A 21,953-nucleotide genomic window follows, 5' to 3' on the forward strand; every position below is an offset into this window, starting at 1 on the left:
CAGGTGGAAGCGTTTAAGCGTTTTAGAGAAAATTACTGATTTCAATATGATTGACTATATAAGTTATGCACTCTAAGATAGCGTGGTTTAGTTTTGACTACAACTTGCCCCTCACATGCTGGGCACCGTGTTCGTCTATGATGGAGTTCTTCGTGTTTTTCAGACGCTCCTTAGTGGCCTGGAATAGGGAGGGTATACCTGTCTCTGCAAAGGACTTTCCGTGGCGCAACATTTGCACCACTCCCTTGGCTGACAGCAAAATCAGTGGCATGCCGTGGCCTGAAAACCCCCCAAGGATGAATTGGCCCGGTTTTGCAGGTACCTCGCCCACGTACGGCATGAAATCAGAGCTGAAACCCATGACTGGAGCGACTCGTATTAGCTTGACTGTGCCAATCGGTAGTGTTCATCGTCCCTGAAGTTTGACTTACTACCAGTCCAGACTTTGTCAGTATAAGCACCGCTGTTCTCCCACCCACGAAATGTCCTCTGCATCAACCCGTCAAAATAAGTCTTTGCTGGCTCAATGAGCTTGCTGTCGTCGAACACATTGTACCACTGGGACCGATCGGTCCAGAAGGTCGGCTTCGCGCCGCCGACAATAATACTACCATCGTTCCTAGGTATAAGGTAGTCGTACATTGACGGTCCGTGTCGGATGCTGTAGGTCTGCGACATGAAGGGTGCTGTTTTCCCTTGAGGCACAACAATGCGACTGCAGATGCCTCGTACGGGCACGATATGGTTCTTGAACTCAGGGGCCAAGTGTGAAGTGTATCCGTTGGTAGCCAACAAAACCTTCTTAGCCTTAATACTTCCTCGGGCCGTGGAAACCTCCCAGCGGCCGTCAAGAAGGGGATTTTCTGAGATATGAGTGACAGGAGTATGAGTCTGGAGGTTTGCCCCTTTCTGTACAACGCCCTTCAGAAAGTGCATTACCATCTTATACGGCCAAATGTGGCCCGCAGTGAACGTGAAACATGACAGGGCCCCTTTTACGCCCGAAACCTGAGGCTTCTGGTCAGCATTTCTCCATTTCCCAAACTCAACAATGTGCGGGTAGGGAGTCTTTACCATTTCAGCCCGCGCCCGAGGCGTGTAATGTACATCCTTGAGATTAGCCACTCCGGATTCGACCAGCTTCGCGAACGCCTCCTCAGTTGCGGTAGCGAGACCCTCATTCAAAGTGGCGTCGCAGGTCCTGGTCAGAGTGAAGTCGCAGTCTATCTTCTCCTTCTCTACGAGTTCTTTCACTGCAAAGACCTGTGAAGCCTCGAAGTTGGCGACCTCAACCGCGGCGTCCACGCCATATTTCTCGATGTACTTGGGTATATTGAAGTAAACATCAGGCTTCAGTTGACCGCCTAGAGGTGGAGTTAGATCTTTTGTTATCGGATATTGAGAGCATTTCCCAAGTGATTTCAAGTGAGAAAAGGAGGTAGGGGTAAACTTGCCATTACGCCCTGTGGCACCTGAGCACGCCTCTCGAGCCTCGAGAATCACAACAGATGGAGGGGAAGGGTTGTCTTCGTAGATGTAGTGGGCAAGAGCAGTGCCAGCAAACCCAGCACCGATGATCAAAACATCGCACTCGGCAGGAAGATGCTCGGTGCTGCGATGACTGTCCAACTCGTGGAGCTCTGTTCTCCAGAAAGGCTCGGTCGAGTTACCGACAGGGATAGCCTCTTGGTCCTCCATATCGGTTCTGAAGATGTGCATCCTTGTATCAAATGGGCGATAAGAGGGCAACGATGATAGAGTAACACACCCCTTTATTATACTCTACTACTTATGATCAGATTACTTCCGCCGAAGGCATATTCGCGTTATCTCGATAGCCAGGAAACACACGCTCCGTTATCGTTAATACTGCATGGAAATACCACCCAAGCACATCTCCGCAGAAGAAATACCCACAGCTGCTCCACCCCCGCCTTGGGGGCGGGGACTTTCGGTGATACCCGCATCTTTCGTACTTACCCACGGGAAACACCGAACTGCTCGATTGACTGGGCGATACGGATAATCTCTCAGGAAGGGAAAGTATGCATCAGTCCACCGGGCGCAGTCTGACAACCAGTCCAGGCCTTCGGTTTATCGAGAGAGATACAGAGACTGATTTCTGACTTGACGAGAATCCTGGCAACGCGGCCTCCTCTTTATCTCTAGCGCTTGGCCAGTATCAACATTTCCGAGATAACGGGTCACCGGTGGGAGCCAACAGCCCGAAATGCTTTGACTCTGGGCTTCGCCGCATTTAACACTCCATCCATGCTCTGTGGAATGATAATTGCAGAACTACCCACTCGATCTTGAACCACTATAACAGTCAGCAATCCATCGCCGTTGTTCTCATACAAGTGGAACCCAATGGCTTCTGCAGGTGCTTTCCCGACGTCGATGACTCGACCTGAGTCAAAAGATGGCTCCAAGGACGACGAGAAGGACCTCGGAATCGAGCCAGTGACCACCACTGAAATGGGCCATTCGGAAGGTATGACGTTTTTGGCATCGTTTGGAAGTGTAGATCGACGCTGACTTGAACTAAAGAGTACACGGAGGAGGATTACAAGAAGTTGACGCGGAAGATTGACCGATATCTCATTCCAACCATGTAAGTTAGTCCTGCTTGATGTATCACCCGTATTCATGCTAACGCCAACTCCAGGTTCTTCATGTATGGCATCCAACAGACCGACAAGACGTCCATCAGTATTCAAGCGGTATATCTTCAGCTCTTGACTCCAATGGCTTAGCAATCTCGGCCTTACTAACGCAAGGAAGCTTTTTGGCATGAACACCGAACTAGGACTGCATGGGCAGCAGTACCAGTGGTTGACAACCATGTAAGAACACCACCTCTGCATCCGAGCTGGCTTCTCACACAAGTCATTAGCTTTTACATCACGTACCTCGTCGGCGAGTTTCCGTCCACCTGGCTGCTGCAGCGGTATAACCTCGGCCGTGTTCTGACCGCGTACATGGTCGGTTGGTGTAAGAAAGATTCATCCCCCGGAAGAGAAAGTTGCTGACAAGCTGCAAGCCATTTGCCTCCTCTGCATCAGCGCATGCAACAATTGGGCCCAACTGATGGCGCTCCGCGCCCTCCAGGGCTTCTTCGAATGCAACATCTCTCCTGGCTTTCTCCTAATTACTGGCGCATGGTATCGCACGTCTGAACACGCCCAGCGCTCCCTGTTCTGGCAATCTTCCCAAGGCTTCTTCACAATAACTTGTAACCTGATCTTGTACGGAATCGCCCGACACGCTGTGGCAAAGGGCGACATTGCAGCCTGGCGCACCATTTCTCTCTTCCTCGGCGGGCTCACACTCATGGGTTCCATTTTTTGCTATTTTGTCCTTGGGATGCCCCAGAATGTTCCATGGCTGACCGAAGATGAGAAGAGAATGGCGTAGGTATTCTAATATCATCATGTCTTGTGCAACACTAACGAGCGGCAGAATCGCGCGAGTCAGCCAGAACCAAATTGGAGAGGAAACCGCCAACAAAGTATGGAATTGGGATCACGTCCGGGAGTGCTTCAAGGATCCCCAGGTGTATTTCGGCTTTTTCAATACTTTTCTAGCATGCATCCCCAACGGGTAGGTTGAATAGCTTCGCTGCATTTGACGAAGCTAACGATTCAACGTCGCAGGGGCATTACCACCTTCAGCTCTCTACTCTATGTCACCTTCGGTTTCGACACATGGCAATCTATGCTTTGGGGTTTGCCCCGTAATGGTATTATTCTCCCTATTCCTATTCACTCCCCCTTTTGTTCAGAGGATGGTTACTTGGGTAGGAGAAAAAAACGAAGTTGACTCGGAACCAGCTATTTACGTTGTTGTCTTCATCCTTGTCGCCTGGTACCTCCGGAAATTCCAGAATCAACGCATGTTCATCATGATCATCTCATGTATCTTACCTTTTGTTGGTATGCTAGTGATGTCTCTGATGCCAAACACACCCGAGCACAAATGGCTCAAATGGGGCATGTTCGACATCACTGTGGTCTTCTCTCTATCACTGTTCCTCGGATGGAGTTTAAGTAGGTCTCCTCTCCCAAATAGTCGACTTGTCTGACGCCAGTTCTATCTAGTCACCTCCAACATTGCAGGGACGACGAAAAGAACAGTCGTTTCGTCCATGACACTAATTGCATACTGTGGTGGGAATATGGTCGGTGCTCAGGTTTTCCAAACCAAAGATGCCCCTCGCTATGTCGGTGGCACAATCGCGTGCTCTGCCTGCTTCGGTCTTCAAATCTTGGTCATCATCTGCTGGAGGCTTTGGTACATGAGAGAAAATAGGCGTCGAGACCGGGCTCTGGCTGAGAGTGACATCTCTGAGGAAGAACAAAAGCGGCTCGGCAGTGAGCTGGGAAAGCGGGATACGACAGATTTGAAGAATCCTTACTTCAGGTACGCTATGTGATGGGAGGAAGAGAAGGAGTTGTCGTTATAGTACAATGCGAAACCTAGGTCAGGATAATGCTGTTGTTCTTTTTCCTTTTCTTTTTGCATCCTTACGGGGCAAGCAGCAAATCGCCTGCTTGATTGTATTCATGCTCAAATCTTAAACCACCTATTCGCTCACGAAGATGACCTAGTTGAAGGCTGCCACGTGATAACGTGCTATCTGATGGCCAGGTATCAATTGAAAGTTTAATCTGAGTTGGAAGTGACGCCTTTTAGGATAAGCAACCTTCCGCCTTCAACTCGAACCACCTTTCCGTCCATGAAAGCACCTGCCTTGCTCATTAGCCAAAGCGCGCACCCGACCATATCCTCTTCGTTTCCTGCCCGCTTGGCCGGAGTCTCGCTTGCTAAGCGCAGATTGGAAGTGCCGTCGTCGGGAGTCATTCCTGAGGGAACAATCCCAGGAGACATGGCGTTGATACGAACTACAGAGTCAGCGAGGCCTTTGATGCATGGTGAGGCAGCGGTGCTCAATGTCTTACTATAGAAGTTTGCGAACTCGGCCGCCATGATTCTGACAAGATGGTCCACTGCGGCCTTGGAGGTTTGATAGCAGGGAACAAATTGGTGGTTATGCACGCTGGCCGGACTGCTGAACAAGATGACGCAGCCCCGTCCATCTCCTTGTGCGGCTGCCGAGCCCAAGAGACTGATTAATCCGGCCGTTAAATAATATGGTGCAAGGACATTCAAGCGAAAGGTATGTTCCCAGCCTTTGTACGGCGCTGATAATGTCGCGGCCTCGAGTTGGCCCAGACTGTCGCCTGGAGTGTACGTAATGTCGTTCATGTATCGAACAGCGGCGCAGTGAATCAATGCATCCAACGATGTTCGCATAGATCTGATTGAATCAACAACATCTTTGACCATGTCTTCGCTGGAAAGATCACCACGAATTCTGCCAGCAGGGTCAACGGGTGCTTAGGTTGGGGCACTAGTGAGTGGGACGAACATCACCACTTCGACATCTAAGTTTGAAGATGTAGTTAAACTCTCAAGTTCGGTCTTGGTATCTGCAAGCGCCTTCTCGTTTATGTCTATGAGAATGACGTTGGCCCCATTGACAACGCATCCTCGCGCCAGCATATGTCCAATGCCAGAGGCTGACGATGTCAGTCTAAGAACCGAATCTGTCTACACGTGTGAAAAGCATGAGAGGGTTCTCACCTCCACCAGTGATTGCAACCCATCGGCCGGCGACGTCAAATAGTTCACTGATACGTAGACTCGCCATGTTGGAGAACTGGAATGCTGGCGCCGTGCAGTGCGGTTCAACCTGGCAAAGGAGAATTTGAATGCATCTATCAATTCAAGGCATGTCTTCTTTATACCGGCTCGCCACAAAACTTTCCCAAAGTAAGAGCAAATGTCACCCTCTAGGATCACGAGACGTCTGCGTAATTCGGGGCTGACGAGTGCGACAATGAGCCTCGGAGATAGCCGACAAAGCTGGGATAAGCGACGCGATGCGCCGATCCAGAAGGTCTTGCCCAAGACCCGAATCACCCACCCTTGTCGATACGTACGTACTGTTGACAGGCTGTTCCACAGATGGTTCTAGGCGTGCTCGCTGGGACTTGACGTGACTAGACGCATATAACACTTATCGTCATCTTTCTTCACTGGGATTCGGACACCATGAGGCCTGAATGATACGCTCGTGCAATGTATCTTCCTTTTACGACTGGCATGCACACGACCGTGGCCTTCTTCGGCCTGGCAATTGTCAGCTTTTCGGCAGCTTTGTTGTTGTATCTCAAGTTCTTTTATGTGGACTTCCCCGAAGTCAAGGGCATTCCTGAGATCCCTGGCGGGAGCTTACTGACTGGCCATCTACCTCAGTTGGGCAACGACCATGCGACCACGGCAGCGTCATGGTCTGCCAAGTATGAATGGCCTGTTTTCCAATTTAGAATGGGACGCCGACGGGCTATCATGATCAATTCATTTGAGTCAGCCCGAGAATGGCTGGTTAAGAATCAGTCAGCCACCATCGACCGGCCATGGTTCTACACATTTCACGGAGTTATTTCAAAGACATCCGGTTAGTGAAGGTCTTGAACGTATGAGCGCAGCGAGCCCAGAAGAGATGCTGACTTTAGGTCGTCAAAGCGGCAACCATTGGCACATCTCCGTGGAATGAGAGGACCAAGAAGCAGAGGCGGGTTGTTGGCTCGTTCACGACTGGGCCAGCAATGAATAAGATGCACAGAATGCTGCATATGGAGACATGCGCCGTCGTCTCCAGGATTTACTATGACAGCCTGAAGGGGGCAGTTGATATCATGCCTCATGTGTATCAGAAGCGTCTCTCTCTCAATCTTATGATGATGCTTTGCTACGGTACTCGATTCAATTCGGTTCAAGATCCAATGCTTCTCCAGATTCTCGAAGACGCGAAAACGATTGCAAGGTAAGACCTCGGTTGAAATAGAGCTCCGGAAGAACATGAGGGTTAATCCAGTACAGCTTCCGATCCACAAACTCCAACCCTCAGGACTTTATTCCTCACTTGAGGTACCTGGGCACCAACCAGCGCACGGTCACTGCGACGGAAGTTCGAAACCGACGAGATAATTGGCTTGCAACTATGTTCAGTAATATTCAGAAACGCCCCAACAGACTACGACCTGGTGATAAGAAATGCGTGGCTGAAATGCTTCTTGAAGACAACCATGAGGGCCTTACAAAGCGTATGTACTATTCAACGAGTAAGGTTCTGGCGAACGACTCACGCTAACGTCAATAGTTGATATCAAAACAATCCTCGGCGGTCTGATGTCTGGCGGTTTCGAAACAATCTACTCGACCGTCATCGTCACCCTTAGGGCTCTGTCAACGCCCCGGGGACAGGAGATACAGAACAAGGCATACGCAGACATGATAGGTGCCTACGGCTCATATGAGAATGCATTTGAGCAATTCCTTCTCGAAGAGAAGAGCCACTACGTCTCCAGTTTGGTGAGGGAAGCCTTGCGGTTTTACCCGCCCCATAAGATTCTTCCAGCACGACAGGTCTATAAAGACTTCACGTATGTGGGAGCCACCATTCCTCAAGGGATGCTTATCTACATCAATAACCAGGCCGTCAATTTTGGTACGATTTCTGCTTGAAAATGCGATGGGTTGTCTCCAGCTGACTAGTGACGTAGACAAAGAGACGTATGGCCCTGACGCTCACGAGTTCCGCCCGGAGCGATGGATCGAAGCAGGATGCGATATACCTCCCCCATACCATTTTGCCTATGGTGCTGGAGCCCGAATGTGTACGGCCGTCAACTTCGCGAACCGGATGCTGTACGGAGTATTTGTTCGCTTGATTCTCTCCTTCAAGATCACAGAGAGTAAGGAAATGCCCCCGAATGTCCATTATATCGACTACAAGGAGGACTCAACGGCATCCAATGCCATCCCCTCATTATTCAAACTCAGATTCACTCCCAGAGACCCGGGGATGCTCGAAGAGTGCCTCAAGAATGCGCACGAGAACCTGACAGATTTTGTTACTGGAGACAACGCAGAACCCCTCTTCTTGTGAGAAAGTTACATCTAGGAACGTTGGTCTCGGGGATGTCAGCTGTCGACGGAAAAGTAGCGAAGCAAGCAAAACCACGTAGTAGCGGGATGCAAAACTTGATAGAACAATTCAATAATAAAGCATCGCCCCGTTCTATTTCTCGTCATTATTGCCATCGTCGTCCTTATCATCGTCATCGTTTAGGACTGTTTGGGAGCCCGTTATGAAAATTCCAATATGACTTCTAAATAGGTAATTGTAAAGATAGAGTTAAAGTAGGGTAGGTCGAATGTATCGTATCGGAGTGCATAAAATCAAGATTCAGATTGCAGTTCATTTCCCCTAGTGCATGTCTAGTGCTATCTCCCCTTCCTTCCACACTTTTGCATCCTTCATGACAAAGCTGACAGACCTGAGAGCCTTTGTGTTCTTCTCAGGATCCTCATCAAGTGCCACAATATCAGCTTGCAGGCCCTCTGCGAACCATCCAAATCGCCGCCCGCATAAGTCTCCTCCACATGCCTCCCAGCCCCCAACAGTACAGGACTCCAACACATCAACTAATGGTATACCAGCCTCAATCATCAACTCCAGCTCCCGAACGTTGTCGCCGTGCGGATAGGTTCCCGTGTCACCACCACAAGCTAGGCGAACTCCAAGGTCGTGCGCCCGTTTGACTTGCTTTAGTATCTGGTCAAACCGGTGGGCATGCAGCTTTTCTGCAATCGCAAGAGTAGGTACCATTATGACTCCTTTCTCAATCATTCGCATAAACATGTCATCGGTGCCAAAGTAAACATGCTCAATGGTGTTGACCCCGGCCTCGATGGCTGCCAACGCGCCCTTCAACGTGCAGCAGTGCGCTGACACTGGGGCGCCCGCTAGTTCAGCTTCTTTGACAATCATATTCATCTCTTCTTGAGAGAACACTAAGTAATCAGGGTTAGGCTCTTTGGGGGGATGCAAAACACTTGGAATGTAGGGATGCTGCTGGGCAGGGGGGGATCTCATGATTCTCCGGCGGTAATCAGCAAATAATTTGATAATATCTGCTCCCGCCGCAATCCGCCGCCGAACTGCCTGCCGACATTGCTCGACACCATCAACAGCATCCGCCCCAGCCGGTAGGCAGTGGCCGCCGGCGCTGTTCTCAGTGCGCGGCTCAAAGGAACCGGTGCTGGCAATCACCTTGGTTGCCACAAACAGGCGTGGCCCCGGGGTAAGCCCGCGAGCGATGACATCGCGCAGGTTGGCGTCACATTCTTGCATTCCCTCTGACCCAAGGTCTCTGTTGCAGAAACAAAAGCAGTCAGTATGTGTGTTCAGGGATTATTGTAGGCAATCAAAAGAAGCCTCGCACCTGTAAGTCGTGTATCCTGCAAGCAAAGCCGTCCGACAATGATTGACTCCACGGACAACTCGTTCGGTCATACTCTCGTCTCTCTTTTGTTGGAGAGCACCCGCTTCACTTATAGATATTAATCAGTACACTCAAGAAGGGGCCGGATTAGGACGGATCAGCTCACTCATATGAATGCAAAAACACGTGTGTGTGTGCATCCACGAGTCCGGGCATCACAAACTTCCCCCGCAGGTCTATGTCTCGCTCCTGCAGAATTTGTGAAAATGGTTGTTCGTCGTCCTTTCGCTCAAAGACACGAACGATGAGGCCAGTTGCCGAGTCCACGGTGATAGAGACATTTTGACGAACCTGCTTGACTAGAGGGTCAAACAAAGATGAGGTATGTAGTGTATATTGCGTCATGACAATGTGGTCTCGCCCAATAGTTCTAAGTGGGAGCTTTGCGAAAAGAAAGAACGTATTATCGACTATAGAGTGCACGGGGAAGAAACCAAAGCGAGCCTTCTTGATATACTGTACCGCGCAGTGTAATATCTCTCACTAGCAAAATTAGTCTTGTGTCGGATCAGCGCGACTATTTTGGACAAACCGTCGCGCAACGCCGACCCCGCAGAGGAGCACCTCCTCGTTGCAAATACATATCAGACGACCCACTCAGGCCTTTATAGAGCCAGCATTAGAGAACGATTAATCTGAAAGTTGAGTGTACTTGAAAAAGCCCGGGGTAGATGCGGACCAAGTCCTGCGGGGACCCAGCAGGCGCGAAAAATCGCATAAACAGCCAAGGTGGAATCGTCTATCGCAGGCCTGTTCGGCCCTCTCAAGCATTTGGCGGATGTTTTTGACTGTGATCTATCAACGGGCACATGGACCAAAGTTCAGGGACAAATACCAAGTGCTAGAATGCATGATCCACGAAAAAACATCAAGCTAGCTAACATCCATCGTTTATTGAACTCATTTGCTGCCTCATGAAGTCTTACGATTTCAGGCTCAGCCGATCTTGACTGCTCTTCGAGAACAACATTCGCTTTGGGCACCAGTGTGGCTCTCCAAGATTTTAATTCGCTGGGAGGTACGCTGCATGAAGCACAATTCAGCTCAAGCCTAAGTAGAGGCTCGCAAAATGTATCACATCAAACAGCTGGCGCAGAAATCTGAACGAACAAAAGAAACTACGGTTTGGAGGTCAGGGAACGGGTGGCGGTGCCAAAGACCTACATGCGTGAACGTGTTGCCTCACTAAGTCAGAAGTGTTTGCTCTCAAGTTTTGCATTGTTCAAAGAATGTAGGAGACTACGTGAAACTGCAACGGCAATGTTTGATGCGATCTAAGTAAAGTGACAAGACTTGGGACAAACCAACTCCAGTTCGAAACCCTGGCATAGTCCGAAGATCCGCTCACACACACCGCCTGCGCTCGTGTGAATCATCAGAATAGCTCCTTGCCTGCATCCTCGACTTCGTCCGGTTCGGATCTTCTTATAATTAGGACAGCACGGTCTCTTCATACGATCAGGCATGCCTTGCCTCTGCTTCTGCCTTTTGATGTGCCTCTGCGTCTTCCCGTGCCTGTACCCATTTTCTCCGTTGTGGCCATGCCATTGTCTGTGCCAGTTTCTGTAGTTCTCGTTATCTTCCCTCATCTTCCACTTGCTCTACCTGTGCCAACGTCGCTATGCATGCCTCCAATGCTCTTACATGTGCCCGTGCCAGGCCCAGATGACCAGATATCATTCTCGTCACCGCCCTCTTCTCGCCTTCACTGTCCTTCTACTCATGTACACTCTCTTGCTTTTCCTCATCTTCATTCAACTTCTAGTCATCTTCTTCCATCTCACTAATCTCGCTTGGCTCAGAATGCCATTCGTGATCTGATTCAGATTCATCAGAAGAGCTGTCGGCATACTCCGAGGTCGCGCCAGCCAATATCGGGTGGTCTTGAAGCATTTGGTCAACAGTCTGCTTGGCTTTCTCTTCGAAACTCGTCTGCACGAAGGACCTCAAATATGTTGCGTCATCTGGAGGTTGAATTGTAGCTGTACGAGTAGGTGCCATGGCTTGTGAATTGCCGATGATAGGTTGTCTCTGACTCGTAGTCAAGTTGATCCTGGACCGCGGTCTCAAAACCAACGTATGATGGGTGGCCAGTTGTGGGATAGGAGGAAGGGAATGGATAACAAAGTCTCGGGCTTGTTGATTCGCGATGAGACTCAAAGCCCTGAATAAACGCCAGAGGCTGACTTTCGTGCGGGGTTTGACTTCATCCAGGAAGAGTAGCGGCGAAGGTGAAGGGGCTCGTTCAAAAGCCCAAACTGTTTCAACATCCACGCATCGAATCTGACTCTGTTCTCCGCTCGCCAATTTGTATCTTACCAGCCGTCAAAGTCCTCGAAGTCGTTGTGGGTGAACCTGTCAAATGGATGAAGGGGCCAAGTGAGCCGCTGGTATGAATCATCCGAGTTGTCGAAGAACCTTTCATCCCAACGCGCAGACCACCTATTGCCGACCAGAAGTTCAAGCATCACAGCTTGAGGCTTATCTAGTATCTCACCTCCGCGGCGGGAAACCACCAAAACGTCGGCAGCATCTACGTGCCAGTGTATACCGATATGTAACATGTTGACAGTACCGTGCATAATTTGCTTTACGATATGATTGCGGACTTCGGTACGTGTCAAGTCGAGTATGTGCTCGGTTCCGTCAGCTGCAAGAATTGTGGTCGGGACAGAAGGAGCGATAAGATCACCAACTTCTTCTTTGGGTGCTGGCTCGCGGGTGCATAGCTCCTCGATGGTGCGGCCCTCCAGATGTTCCATGAGAATGATGCCGACATATCTCCTTCCCTCGGGGAATTCTTCCGCGTTGTCATTGGTCTCTAAGATCCACATGCCGTAGTAGTCCGGATGGATGGTTCCCAGACCGGTTTTCGTGCGCTTGTGAAGTTCTTCAAGCCTGGCAACCTTGCGGCACAGATGGTTGTCGGCCCAGAATGAATCATCATCCAAGGCTGCGTCTTCGGCCACAGCCACGACGTACTGGTGCTTTTCAGCGAAGATTGGCATGCGCGAACGCCCCTCATTGGAAACCGGCGTCGCGATAGCCTTGCAGAGGGTGATCTGTCTACCATAGGCCATTCCGCCAGAAAGTGTGTCGACAACTTCAAGCACGGCCATTTCCTTGTCATCGAAACCATTGAATGTGTTTAGATTCAAATTCATAGGGTGCTCAGCAACGTAATCGTCAAATGTGCGGCCTCTTGAATTGGTTCCTTGCGGTCCGTGGCACATGCCGGTAGTATGGGGGGCGCCTGCATTCAGGAATGGTCGAAGCACCATCTGCTGACCCTTAGCATATTTTGCGAGAGCGGCAGGCGCTTTGGTGTGTTCCATGTCAACGAGCCGCCGGTGGGAGAATCTGGCTGTAGAATAAAGAGATGCTCGACGAGTTGTTGAGGGAGGGGCGGTCTGGTGACGACAAGTGATGGAAGACAACCAAATATTGAGTGCAATGACTAGCGTCTTTTATGTTGAGGTGACATTTCTGAAGGAAGGGATTGGTATCCAAGCTTGATGGATAAAAAAAGGGAAAAACAAGCCAGTTGAATATTTTCCGGGTGAAAGTTGACCATGATAGAGGACAAGGACATACATGGAGGTAAGTAAGAGCAAGATGCCAGACCGAAGCGGTGAGGGAGGCGTAATTGATATGATTCGGCCGAAAGGGTGACAAATAACTCCGATGGGGTCAATCAACAAGACTATGAATATTCATGAAAGTTCCAACTAGGAACACATATTTTAACAGCTCACAGTGCCCAATGTTATCGTACAGAAGTTTCATTTTAGAACACTCTGGTTAGCATTGTGATTTGCCTTGCTCTTCTCCAAGCTTAGGTCTGCGCAGACTGCTGGTACATCGTAGCTGCTAAACTACTTTGAATTCACCTCGACTGCAATCAAAGCTTCAGCTTTCTGCGGCATTTTGACTTCATAATAACTAAGTGAAAGGTTGTGTCTGTCTTCTAGGACAACTAGACTATGCTATCCGAGACTTATGTCCTATGTTCTGTTCTATTTTACTAGTATTGATGATCGCAGTCGCTCCTATCATTGACGCTATCGTCGTCGTCCTCATCGTCGTCGTCCTCATCGTCGTCATCCACCTTGTTCTCATTGCACCTATTGTTGTCCTTGTCCGCTCCCATACTCGTAAGACTCGAGAGCGATGCTTAGCATCCAAGACTTTCAACAAAATGTCAAGAACAAACTTTTGCAACCCCTACAAGTATAATGGATGCATTATCTCAAACTTGCTGCCAGATAAGCTACCCTCTTGCGCGGGGGCTCCACACGTGGCCGTAGTACCAACCCACCCCACGCGGACGGACTAATTTAGCACTTTTGGGACGCGAAAAAGACGACTCATCCGCTGCAGTGTAATGCCGAGCCATAAAGACCCCCGAAATCATAGACGTTCGCGGCTTTGAGAGCGCGAGCGACTTTAAACCTCGGGCTTCACCTTCTCGTCCATCTGTACATTCAACATCACTATCGCATCAAACATGGACAGCAACGGCTTCGTCAAGGATGATGTAAGCGGCTGCGCCCCAATTAATGCCAATCTCAGAACATCAAGGTTAAATAATTGCAAAGGGCCAATATGCCGACGCTAAGCAGCAGTTCATCTTTCTCCAGATGCCTGCCAGCAAGGTAAACCCACCTTTTTGGCAGAATGTTCCGAAATATTGACTCAATTCCACAACCCAGTATCACAAACCACATCTGGCGAAGGAGGAGCAGGAGGTCATGGATCAGCTGTACCGTGGTTGGCTGCACTACTGGAATCATGAATCCCGCGAGGACTACCATCACGGAATGCCTGGCGCGCGGCGCTTCTACGACTTTGACGACATGGTGAGCTACGACATGTTTGGAAACACGGTTCGCGGGAGCTTCAAGGAGCACTATGACTCCGTCTTCCCCTACTGGAACGATGGTCAGATGGAATACAAGGACATCGAAATCACGGCTCTGTCTGAAGAATACGCCTATTCTACGATGATTCAGCACACCTGGGGCACCGCGGGCGGCGTCCCATTTGATACAGCCTTCAGGCGGACGGGCATCGCGAGGAAGAACAGCGAAGGGCAATGGAAGTGGATTCACGAGCATCTCAGCTTCCCGACAGACATGGCCACCAAACAAGCTGACTTTACCAGCTCACTGGATCCCTTGAAGGCAACCAAGTTGAATTAGAGGATCCGAAGTTTGCAGAGCGAGGATGGTTATCACTATATATGTTGATAGTTAAATAGTCACCTGAGACCATGCAATCATTTAAATTGTAGCATGAGGCTCCGATAGAGACTAAAGGAAGTAGCATCGTGTATGTTCAACAGAAAACGTACAGTGAGTTGAGGCAAAATTGCTAGTTCAAGTGGAGACGAAATATCAACTCTTGAGCAACACCTCGCGTCTTAAGGTGACTTATGCAACCACTTTTCGTTTTCAACAGGCAAGGTAACCTCCATCAACATTCCAGTGTGCTGCGAACAAGGTTGAAGCATGTCAGCAATTGGCATCTTACAAAACTTTGGCATCAGTCTCACCTCCAGTCACAAAGGAAGCCTCATCACTGAGAAGAAAGCAAATGACCTTTGCCACCTCGTCAGCGCGACCCATGCGGCGCATCAGCGTGTCCTTAGAGAGAGCATCCGCGTCGAAAAGTCCCTTGGCTTCGCCGTCGCGAAAGATCTTGGTGTCGATCGGCCCTCTGAAGTTCTCAAAGCTTAGTCAAGTCCTTTCACAGCTGTGAGGAACCTGGGCACAGGTGTGCCGTGCTTACGGCAGTATGCTGTTGATTCTGATGCCGGCCTTGGCATACTCTCCGGCGGCCGACTCCGTCAATCCGATAACTCCGAACTTGCTGCTTGCGTATGCTGCACTATGTGGTAGACCTCGACGTCCCGACGTGCTCGAAACGTTGACGATTGACCCGCCAGGCTTGGATAAGACCGGTAACTGAGCCCGCATACAATTGAGGAGCCCGTTGAGGTTGACTCCGATGGTGTGGTCCCAGTCCTCTTGTGACTATGAATGCCGCTCTATCGTCAATATATGTTGCAAAAGCTCTTGGGGTCCAAGTCAATCAGAGAGATAAATGGAATCAAAGAATCCGTACAATTGTCTCAATGACGGTATCACCGGTCCCGCCAGCCACACCGGCAACGTTTGCAGCCCCATCGAGCCTGCCAAACATGTTGTAAGCTTTCTTTATAGAGGACCTGACCTCATCGTCGTTCCGTACGTTGACCCTCGCGGCCATGATTTTTGTGCCGAGCTTCTCGCCTGTGCCACCCGTCGTCTCAGTTAGCCATTGCAGACATGGTACGAATGCGGAAGCAGCGCGTCGGAGCTGGCCCGCAACTAACATTCCGCGGTCGTCCTAGCGAGCCCTGTCTCATCCATATCACTGATTGCTAGAGCGGCGGCGCCTCTTTCGGCGAGAAGCATCGCGGTTGCTCTGCCAATGCCCTAACGGCCCATCCAAGTCAGCACTCACTCTTCACGACGGAATCTGCAGCCAAAACCCAGACGGCGGAACGCCAACGACCTAACAGAACTTACTGATGCAGCCCCCGTAACACAGTAAGCCCTTCTGGCAAACATGATGTGCAACGCACGTGATTACTGTACACAGATGTAATGAGTGAAGCAGCGTCTGTTGCACTGCACCCGCGACAATCAAACCGCGCATCAAACCTATAAGGCGAACTCGGTGATCGCCAGGTTGGCACCTAGGTGGGAGTGGCGTACAAGTCCCGAGGTCGCTTAATTGTGCCGTGACCACCCCGGGCGAATTACCGGGCTATCTACCCCAAACTTGGCATGAACAGTGGGAGAAAAGAGTCCGAAGATGCGTCGCTAGGTGGAATAAAATTGGGAATACTGAAAATGATGTGCCTCTTCACGGTTCGATCAGATCCTACGAACTGCGAGGGTATTTGCCTGCCGGTTTACCAGACAGAGAGCAAAAGAGGCGTGAACGAATGACGAGCTGACCGCTGTATCAATTCACACCCGTTCCCTGACCGCAGCCTTGCACTTTTCTTCATAATAAACTCAAATTTATTATGTCCAAATCATTTACAATTTAAAATACAACCATGTCAGGACCACTAGCGGCTAAAGTAGCTCTAGTGACTGGGTCTTCATCAGGCAGTAAGCTATCAAATAGTATTCCACGCAAGTGATGGTGAGGCGAGCTAATCACACCCCGCACAAAGTCGGGCGAGCCATTGCCATTAAGCTGGCTTGCTTGGGCGTCAAAATAGTCTCCGTCGACCTCCAGGAGCAACCTAACGCTAAGGGCTACGAGACAGACTTGGAGAAAACAACGACACAGGTCATATCGGAGTCAGGCGGCAAAGCCTTCTTCTTCAAGGCTGATATCACCGACGGCGAAGCCATTGAAGCGTTGTTTAAGAGAATACGACAGGTTAGTGGACGTCCTTGTCCCAGGAACCAACAAAAGGGGGGATTAAACCCTCCATGAGAGAAATTGGCTAATAGAATTATTAGGAATACGGCCATCTTGACATTCTGGTCAACTGTGCGGGGTACTGGGCTCCGTTCCATCTATTCATGGAAGAAACCGACGAGCTCTGGGCCAGGATGACGGCTGTCAATACCCTCGGCACGGCCAAGATGAGCCGTCACGCCATCCGCGAGTTTCTCCAACAGAACTACGACTCGAAATGGGGGAGCCGGGGGCGCATCGTCAACATCTCGTCGTGTGCCGGTGTGGTAGGCTTCCCAGGGGAAGTCGCCTACTCGGCGACCAAGGCGTCTGTCAACCACATGACACGAGCAGCGGCGCTGGACCACGCCAAAGACTTCATCAATGTTAACTGCGTGGCCCCCGGAGTCGTTGCTACCGGTTTGGCGAGGGGCAATCTAGAAGACACTGAGATACACGAATTGATGCGCAAGGCTACACCGTGGCCGAGGCTGGGGACAGCCGAGGACATCGCCGACGCCGTGGTATTCTTGTGTAAGCCTGAGTCTCAGTGGATGACAGGACAAGTGCTCGCCGTTGATGGAGGCCTGACCATTGGAGTGGCTCCGGCTACGCAATAGACCATAGGACCTTGAAAAGTAGGACATGGTCTAACAATATGCAACTATCTTTCCGTGTTACCTTTTAATGAACAAAGGTGTAAAAGACACGGGTTGAGTGATATTACTTGATTAAACAAATTGATCATACAACACTTGTCAATGGTCCTAGCCAGATAGGTCACCCATGCTTGCTCAGATTCCCAAATAGGCTGAGATGGTCCTAAAGCAAACGAAAAGTCCGCTCAACGTTCAAGAGACATAAGTCTATGGCAAGCATGTGGGAGTATATGAAGTAACTTGCGACTGCAATTTTGTGGCCAGGAGAGGGGTTTTTGTGGCGATAGTTGGTAGCTTGTGTATATAACTAACTTGAAAGCGGCAATGCTCAACGCATAAATATCTCATAGAATGCTGGACACCGTCCGCCATTAAACTTTTGATCTCTTCTCACGCCATATTCTTCCAATATTATTCTCATGAATTCCCTCTTTTTGCCTTCACTCTCCGCTTCCCGCAATCCACTTCTATGAACCAAAGTTTGTCTTCATTTAGCCATCCCTGTCATCCGAATGTTCACATCGCATCCTTTCCTGTCATTCCCTAAGCCTCGATATGGGTATTGGATACCGACAGGTGTGTTGGTAGTTTTACTCCCTCCTCAATTCCAGGGATCATAGCTGGGAGAGCCAGGATAGCGATAACGGAGCCCAAGATGGATGCCATTGTGCCCAATGTGACTAAAGCCTCAGTTTGGATAGATGAATGAAGGCTGATGATCAGTGGCGCTCCGACCCCGATGTTCGCAGCCATGAAGGTGATGGGAAATATGAGCAACGCTCCAAAGAAGTGGTAAACGGCACGATCGGTTTTGGCGCGCAAGTTGGCGACAGCAACGCTGTAGAACATGACTTGGACGGTTTCCAGGATGCCAATGACAATAGGGTACTTGAAGATCCGGAGCACGTGGGGTCCCCAGTACTCGTATACTCCGCCGTTGATGACGACAATCTCGAGGAGACACGAGCTAGCGAGCTCTATGACGGCGTACCGAAAGAAGAGGCGACGTTTGATGCCGCTGGCAATTTGTCGGTTTAAAAAGACGGAGACAGTGCCGTAGAGAGTTGCGTAGCCACTGTACACCCACACGGGTTGCGGCACGCCCATTGAGGTGAAGGCTGTCCACTGGCCGGGGCCGTAGAAGTAGAGCATCAGCGCATTGTCGTAAATCGGCTCAAACATCCCACCAAACCCCGCAACAAAAGCAATGATCACATAAAACCACGTCTTCTCCTTTTTCCGTAGATATAGCCCGTAAAAGAGTAAGGAGACCCAGATGGTGTAGCTGATGACAACGACAATGATCTGCATTGGGGCCGAGACCCGCTTGTCAGTTGGCGCTGCAAGCATTGTGTGAGGAGTGTGATCGATGAGGAGATGCAACAAAGCCTGTCAACAACTACTGTCGGTTGGGCATGGACTTCAAATATGTGTCCTACTCGGAGAATGAGCGATAATAGCTCGGCTAGGTACATGGAATTAGTCCTGGTGAAGGCATAGAGGAGGGATGATTGCAGTTTAAACTACATGCCATTCAAGCTATATGGAATAAAAGGTCCGTCCGGTGGCTAAATGTTCTTGAATCTCATAGCCTTCTTTCGTAATTCCTTCTTTGGCTGGAAGGCAAACGACACATAGAGGGATACCGCCTTAAGAAAAAGCCTGGTTGCATAAGACACGTCGTCATCGCAAATACCAATACATCAATGGGGCAATCAATAGGGAACTTTGATTTAGCCATCCGTTTCTTCACAAATAATTGATCTGATCTGATCAAAAGCCTCAAGCGTACTGAGCCAAGAACCCTTCGGCGTCTGTGTGCTCTCTCCTAATTGTAGCGACGTGTGCTTCACTCCTCGGCGTAATACGGGCCTTAAACTCCAAAGGCGCTTGTAGAATCCCAGGGTTATACGCATTTACGTCCAAGGGCGTAACTTTACCCGTCTCTGGATCAAGGGGTTCCGCGAAGTCGAATGCCCACAGTAATTTAGCCGCGATGCGCCACATGTTGCGCTCAGCGAGATGAATGCCGGGACAAATCCGACGACCGGCGCCGTAGTTGTAATGGTCTCGGTTGCTCCACTCAGGGCTACCGGCATAGTCGTTGGCCAGCTTGGGGTGATTCAAGTAGCGATCTGGATTGAACGTATCATGACCGGGGTAATTTGCGTCGGTATGGTGTAGAGCCCACGTTGCGATGAAGACTGTAGAGTCTTTCGGTATGAACATGCCGTTGTACTCGTCATCTGCAATGGATTTATCGTCAACATAGTGGTTACCATGGGGAACGAAGATGCTCATAATGGTGGAAAACTACTCACTCTGGCGAGTTTTGTGCGGCAAAGCCGTCACGGCACTGTTGGCTGCGAGTAAGCCTCCTTACCAGGGAACGATGCTGACAGAAAAGACCTACACTGGGCGCCATCGCATCCCTTCCTTGACTATGCAATTGATATAGGGCATCTTTTCAAAGTCGTCCCATCGTGGGGATCGCTCACTCCCGCAAACCTCATCGATCTCGACTTGTGCCTTCTTCTGAATTTCGGGATGGAGGGCAAAGGCGAGAATCAGCGTCAGAAGCTGGGCCGCAGTGGTGTCGGCGCCGCCCTCGATGATCTCACCCATAAGATTTGTAAAAGCATGCTGGCTTATAGAGGCTGGCCAACCCTTCTGCTCGTACTCGTCGAGCAGGCCGTCGATAATGCAGTTACGTTTTTCTCCTTGAGCTCGCCGCTCTTCGACCAGCCGGCGTGCCGTTGACCAAGTTTCGTCCATTGTTTTTCCAGCGTCAATCGCGCGTCGCTTCCAGTATGCGAACGATGCGGGAATGTGTCGAAGGAAGGTGAAGACGTCCACTGGGGGATTAGCTCCCGGCTCCATGGAAGCTGTCCACTGCATTGCCAACAGGCGAGTTAGTATATTATCTCCTTATTGGGCCTAACTGTCCCCGTTTACAAAGAAGAGCACTATACCTTGGTCATGACATCGTAAACCCCCTGTGTAATGTGTCAACCCAAAGCGCCTCCGACAAATCACGAAAGATGTTAGGATCGTTTTAAACGAGCTTACATGTCCCCAGAATGATTCGAAGCTGGCCGCCCTGAAGCCGTAGGTGATGGACGTAACTACGGACGCCGTGTACCTGCGAATATGTTTGTAGAAACCATCTGGACTATCCAGGAGATTTGTCATCAAGACGGTAGCTCTTCAAGACTCAATTATCAGCTGATGATAGCCATACAATCCAGAGCAGGGGCTTCAGCTTACTCTGCCTCCTGGACTCTAAAGTGCTGCTCGTCAAGTCTCTTAGGAGAGAAATTGTGGGAGATGACCTTGCGCTTGTCCCGCCATGTACTATCCATTTGCTCGAGGGCGAGATGGTCGCCCCTCGTCAGCAACCGGCCGACATAGCTAGGAGGTCTGTCGGAGTAGACGCTGCCCTTCTCAACTAAAAGCTTGTGAATAGCCTCGCGGTCGCAAAGCACGATGATGGACGATGGACCGACTTTCAAGGAGAAAACGGATCCATATCGATCAGCCCACTCACGCATTCTGCTTAGACGTCATTAGCCAGCGTTCTCCGAGTATCCGCCAAATCACGAGATAGACGTGGGAAGATGGACATATGCTGACTGCTTGAAGAACCCAGTAACTGGTATTTGATGAGCATTTCCGAGGATCGGCATGGTCGGAGGGCCAGGTGGCATGCGTGGATTCCGCTTCCCTATCTGCAATATCTTCTGAATCGCTAAGCCTAGCAACAATGTGAAAAGTGCAAGAGCCAACATATTGCGAAACCTTTCCTTTGAGAAATGATTGATATCAATCTTGGTGTTTGAGCTAATGGAAATAGACAGCCACAGTGACGTGTGCATTTAAGTATACTATTTACTAGCGATGGCGGACTGGTCTTTTCCCATGTTATGTGTATCTGGATTCATCTTTCACCTGCTCGCGCGTCACTTCAATTCGATCCGTTCCAACATGTGGTCAAGCCTCTTTGCGGCGATGGGCTAGGTCTACGCCGCAACGATGCCTTTCAACTCGAGCCCAGCAGCTGGCTTGATGTCTCTATCAGGCATGGTGCATGAAGCAGAATTCGTCCGGGCAGGGGCATGGATCATCAAGAGAAATCAGTCCGAAACTGGGGTAAGGCGGGGTGCCAGGTGCCCCGCGTTGTTGAACCAATTATGACTGCAGCTGAGTGTGGCACCGGCATCGTGCCCGGATTTAGGACAATGTTCCAGTCGATGCGAAGATCCAGAATCCCATCGAATTGAAACAGTCATCTGGTGACTTCCGCAGGAATAGGTCACTAGCTAGCGGCTACCCCGGACAGAATTACGTCGGTCTTGCATCTGCCATTGAGGGCGCAGCCAAGCCGCACCCCTTGAACATCCCTGCTCATATGGTA

At 50.1% G+C, this 21,953-nt stretch overlaps 11 protein-coding genes across 11 annotated transcripts; 4 read left to right on the forward strand and 7 right to left on the reverse strand.

Annotated features, from left to right (window-relative positions):
* Positions 1-97: 97 nt before the first annotated feature.
* puuB-1 (Gamma-glutamylputrescine oxidoreductase) lies at positions 98-1,698 on the reverse strand (the record flags this gene model as incomplete). Its single annotated transcript, XM_032032702.1, has 3 exons — positions 98-363; positions 432-1,364; positions 1,461-1,698. The coding sequence occupies 3 exons, from the start codon at positions 1,696-1,698 to the stop codon at positions 98-100; spliced, it is 1,437 nt and encodes a 478-aa protein (XP_031887917.1).
* A 672-nt stretch (positions 1,699-2,370) lies between these two features.
* Positions 2,371-4,435, forward strand: CGGC5_v011438 (putative transporter; the record flags this gene model as incomplete). The annotated part of the gene is made up of 10 exons (XM_032032701.2): positions 2,371-2,494; positions 2,551-2,614; positions 2,669-2,723; positions 2,785-2,846; positions 2,897-2,994; positions 3,044-3,413; positions 3,463-3,603; positions 3,657-3,742; positions 3,834-4,049; positions 4,101-4,435. The coding sequence occupies 10 exons, from the start codon at positions 2,371-2,373 to the stop codon at positions 4,433-4,435; spliced, it is 1,551 nt and encodes a 516-aa protein (XP_031887914.2).
* A 230-nt stretch (positions 4,436-4,665) lies between these two features.
* Positions 4,666-5,713, reverse strand: rhlG-0 (Rhamnolipids biosynthesis 3-oxoacyl-[acyl-carrier-protein] reductase; the record flags this gene model as incomplete). Its single annotated transcript, XM_032032700.2, has 4 exons — positions 4,666-4,904; positions 4,962-5,377; positions 5,432-5,582; positions 5,647-5,713. 4 exons carry the CDS (start codon positions 5,711-5,713, stop codon positions 4,666-4,668), a joined length of 873 nt encoding a protein of 290 aa, XP_031887915.2.
* Positions 5,714-6,144: 431 nt separating this feature from the next.
* phacA-0 (Phenylacetate 2-hydroxylase) lies at positions 6,145-8,017 on the forward strand (the record flags this gene model as incomplete). The annotated part of the gene is made up of 5 exons (XM_032032699.1): positions 6,145-6,523; positions 6,592-6,892; positions 6,949-7,172; positions 7,229-7,576; positions 7,632-8,017. 5 exons carry the CDS (start codon positions 6,145-6,147, stop codon positions 8,015-8,017), a joined length of 1,638 nt encoding a protein of 545 aa, XP_031887912.1.
* A 321-nt stretch (positions 8,018-8,338) lies between these two features.
* CGGC5_v011441 (uncharacterized protein) lies at positions 8,339-9,265 on the reverse strand (the record flags this gene model as incomplete). The annotated part of the gene is made up of 1 exon (XM_032032698.1): positions 8,339-9,265. The coding sequence occupies one exon, from the start codon at positions 9,263-9,265 to the stop codon at positions 8,339-8,341; it is 927 nt and encodes a 308-aa protein (XP_031887913.1).
* A 2,466-nt stretch (positions 9,266-11,731) lies between these two features.
* On the reverse strand, positions 11,732-12,751 carry CGGC5_v011442 (uncharacterized protein; the record flags this gene model as incomplete). The annotated part of the gene is made up of 1 exon (XM_032032697.1): positions 11,732-12,751. One exon carries the CDS (start codon positions 12,749-12,751, stop codon positions 11,732-11,734), a length of 1,020 nt encoding a protein of 339 aa, XP_031887910.1.
* A 1,172-nt stretch (positions 12,752-13,923) lies between these two features.
* On the forward strand, positions 13,924-14,617 carry CGGC5_v011443 (uncharacterized protein; the record flags this gene model as incomplete). The annotated part of the gene is made up of 3 exons (XM_032032695.1): positions 13,924-13,953; positions 14,015-14,071; positions 14,129-14,617. 3 exons carry the CDS (start codon positions 13,924-13,926, stop codon positions 14,615-14,617), a joined length of 576 nt encoding a protein of 191 aa, XP_031887908.1.
* A 252-nt stretch (positions 14,618-14,869) lies between these two features.
* Positions 14,870-15,686, reverse strand: fabG-2 (3-oxoacyl-[acyl-carrier-protein] reductase FabG; the record flags this gene model as incomplete). Its single annotated transcript, XM_032032694.2, has 4 exons — positions 14,870-14,907; positions 14,971-15,134; positions 15,207-15,451; positions 15,543-15,686. The coding sequence occupies 4 exons, from the start codon at positions 15,684-15,686 to the stop codon at positions 14,870-14,872; spliced, it is 591 nt and encodes a 196-aa protein (XP_031887909.2).
* An 841-nt stretch (positions 15,687-16,527) lies between these two features.
* fabG-1 (3-oxoacyl-[acyl-carrier-protein] reductase FabG) lies at positions 16,528-17,500 on the forward strand (the record flags this gene model as incomplete). The annotated part of the gene is made up of 3 exons (XM_032032692.1): positions 16,528-16,582; positions 16,648-16,859; positions 16,943-17,500. The coding sequence occupies 3 exons, from the start codon at positions 16,528-16,530 to the stop codon at positions 17,498-17,500; spliced, it is 825 nt and encodes a 274-aa protein (XP_031888135.1).
* A 582-nt stretch (positions 17,501-18,082) lies between these two features.
* Positions 18,083-18,889, reverse strand: CGGC5_v011446 (uncharacterized protein; the record flags this gene model as incomplete). Its single annotated transcript, XM_032032691.1, has 1 exon — positions 18,083-18,889. One exon carries the CDS (start codon positions 18,887-18,889, stop codon positions 18,083-18,085), a length of 807 nt encoding a protein of 268 aa, XP_031888134.1.
* Positions 18,890-19,321: 432 nt separating this feature from the next.
* yanC-0 (Cytochrome P450 monooxygenase yanC) lies at positions 19,322-21,090 on the reverse strand (the record flags this gene model as incomplete). Its single annotated transcript, XM_032032690.2, has 6 exons — positions 19,322-19,785; positions 19,861-19,895; positions 19,953-20,431; positions 20,512-20,535; positions 20,609-20,744; positions 20,807-21,090. 6 exons carry the CDS (start codon positions 21,088-21,090, stop codon positions 19,322-19,324), a joined length of 1,422 nt encoding a protein of 473 aa, XP_031888131.2.
* Positions 21,091-21,953: the final 863 nt, after the last annotated feature.

Source organism: Colletotrichum fructicola (assembly GCF_000319635.2).
Source record: "Colletotrichum fructicola Nara gc5 chromosome Unknown KSG_Nara_v1_contig06, whole genome shotgun sequence".
Classification (NCBI taxonomy): Eukaryota; Fungi; Ascomycota; class Sordariomycetes; order Glomerellales; family Glomerellaceae; genus Colletotrichum; species Colletotrichum fructicola.